Source organism: Brassica oleracea, chromosome C4, assembly GCF_000695525.1.
Source record: "Brassica oleracea var. oleracea cultivar TO1000 chromosome C4, BOL, whole genome shotgun sequence".
NCBI classification, from domain to species: domain Eukaryota; kingdom Viridiplantae; phylum Streptophyta; class Magnoliopsida; order Brassicales; family Brassicaceae; genus Brassica; species Brassica oleracea.
In genome coordinates, this window is record NC_027751.1 from 13,874,866 (window position 1) to 13,877,203 (window position 2,338).

Here is a 2,338-nt window from a genome sequence, read left to right on the forward strand (position 1 = left end):
GTTATGGACATCATTTATAACAAAAAACTTTATTCACAAGAGTTGCTTTTAAAGCTCACTGTATATTTGAATCCAATACGTACTTGTTTCATAACAACATTTCAATAGATGCAAGAAAATAACAATATACATTTAAAAATAAATTTCCACGTTTTGTATTTGATTTTCTTGCAAAGTTCAACATCATTCGGACAAAATCATTAATTAAATAGAAAAAAGTGAAATATACTATGGTTTTTCAACAATTACATTTTCGAGAAGCGCGACGAAATGCATGCATACGGTAAAATATTTTCTGAAGTAGCAAAGTTACGTTACAAGAAAATTCTAAAGTAACAAAAAAGGAAAACTCGATGTGAGCTTTTATCAAATCGGTCTGAAGAAGTCAAAATCAATTTGCCTTCTTCTCTAGATGTTTCGTATTCACATTATTGCCGGCCATAAAACGGCAAATTCCTCGTCGTTTTCTCCAGAGAATAATCAACACCCTGAGGCTATAAATCGAAGTTTGAATCACTAAGGAGTCCACAAAAAACATTTCCAACCAACAGAAACAAATAGAAGAAAACCAATGGCGGAGAAAGAAGAAGTGAAGCTTTTGGGGATATGGGCGAGCCCTTTCAGCCGTCGGATAGAGATGGCTCTCAAACTCAAAGGCGTACCGTACGAATACGTTGAAGAGATATTGGAGAAGAAAAGCCCTTTGCTTCTTGCTCTAAACCCTGTTCACAAGAAGGTTCCTGTTCTTGTCCACAATGGTAAAACCATTCTTGAGTCTCAAGTGATTCTCGAATACATCGATGAGACTTGGAAGCATAATCCACTTCTCCCTCAGGATCCTTACGAGAGATCTAAGGCTCGGTTCTTGGCTAAACTCGTCGATGAGCAGGTATACGTTCTTGGTTTTTAAACTATCCTAACTTCAAGAATCTCAATATTTTGTTTTAGCAAAAAAAAAAGAAGAAGAATCTCAATATTTTTTTTTATAAGCTAATGATATTTAATAGTCATAGAATTAAATTTACAAAACTATTGTTTCTTTTTCTTGGACACTGTAGATTATAACTGCAGGGTTTGTATCAATGGCAAGAGCAGATGAGAAAGGAAGAAAAGTTCTTGCCGAGCAGACAAGAGAACTGATTATGATTCTTGAGAAGGAACTTGTCGGAAAAGATTTCTTCGGTGGTAAGACTGTCGGATTCTTGGACTTAGTCGCCGGAAGTGTGATCCCGTTTTGTTTGGAGAGAGGTTGGGAAGGAATTGGGCTGGAAGTGATCTCAGAGGAGAAGTTTCCAGAGTACAAGAGATGGGTGAAGAATCTTGAGAAGGTTGATTTTGTCAAGGATTGTATTCCTCCTAAAGAGAAACATGTTGAACACATGAATCACATGGGTGAGAGAATCAGATCAGCTTAAACGTATTAAGACAAGAATCATCTTTATTGCTTTGTTCCAATGTTTAAGTTTGTAATGTTGTTATCTGTTATGTCAAAAATAAAATTTGGCTTGTTATGTGTTTTTTCTAATAAATAAAGATTTCTTTTAACTTCAAAGATATTGCTTTGTGGTTGGGAGAATTAGTTTTCTTTTCTTTATCCTTTCAGCAAGTCGTCATAAAAGACTTTTGGTCCCCTCGTGTTCCCCCTAGAGCTTCTGATAATTAATTAGTCAAAAATATGAACAGATTTTCGTCAGTTATATCCATTCGCTCCCGTCTTACTTAAGAGATCTGATCCAGATCTTGCTTTTCACATTACTTTTTAGGCTTTTCCTGGTGTCTGTCCGGCTCGTTCTAGCCGGATTCTGAAGCAAGACTTCCTAGTTTAATTGGTAAAGTTTATTCATTATAGGAGGTTGTTGTAAGCTTGAAGGAAGCTTGAGTATCAAGCAATCCTAGTCCTAATAAGATTGTGATCTTTAGAGATAATGATCAAGATTATATTTTGGAGTTATCTAAATATATGTTTACAATTAGGATCAGGATAAGTGTGGTCTTATATAAAGACAATGTCGAGTTAGAGCATTGTGTGTGTGAGTTTAGAGAGCTTAAGTTTTGTGTAAGTTTCTTAAGCAGGAAGAAGAGTGAGTTCTTATTATCTTTGAGTTCATACATACATTCGAGTCTTACAAACAATAATTGGTATCAGAGCTCGATCAAATTATGAGTGATCTTGTGGTAGCGTCACCTTCGATAAAGAAGGAAGGAGGATCTTCCTCTATTAAGTGCCCAATATTGAATGCAACAAACTATACCGTATGGGGTATGAGGATGAGGATTCTTCTCAGAGTATACAAGGTCTGGGAGATCGTGGAGACTGAAGCAGAGGATGATGGAAAAA

The 2,338-nt window shown here is 35.9% G+C and overlaps 1 protein-coding gene across 1 annotated transcript; it reads left to right on the forward strand.

The window, feature by feature from the left end:
• The first annotated feature begins 498 nt into the window (after positions 1–498).
• Positions 499–1,494, forward strand: LOC106339988 (glutathione S-transferase U5). Its single transcript, XM_013778842.1, has 2 exons — positions 499–889; positions 1,059–1,494. The coding sequence occupies exons 1-2, from the start codon at positions 572–574 to the stop codon at positions 1,413–1,415; spliced, it is 675 nt and encodes a 224-aa protein (XP_013634296.1). The 5' UTR covers positions 499–571; the 3' UTR covers positions 1,416–1,494.
• The last annotated feature ends 844 nt before the right edge of the window (positions 1,495–2,338 follow it).

Coding starts and splice junctions, on each gene's coding strand:
- LOC106339988 (XM_013778842.1), top strand. CDS start 572: ATGGCGGAGAAAGAAGAAGTGAAGCTTTTGGGGATATGGGCGAGCCCT. Junction 890..1,058: donor CTAAACTCGTCGATGAGCAG/GTATACGTTCTT, acceptor TGGACACTGTAG/ATTATAACTGCAGGGTTTGT.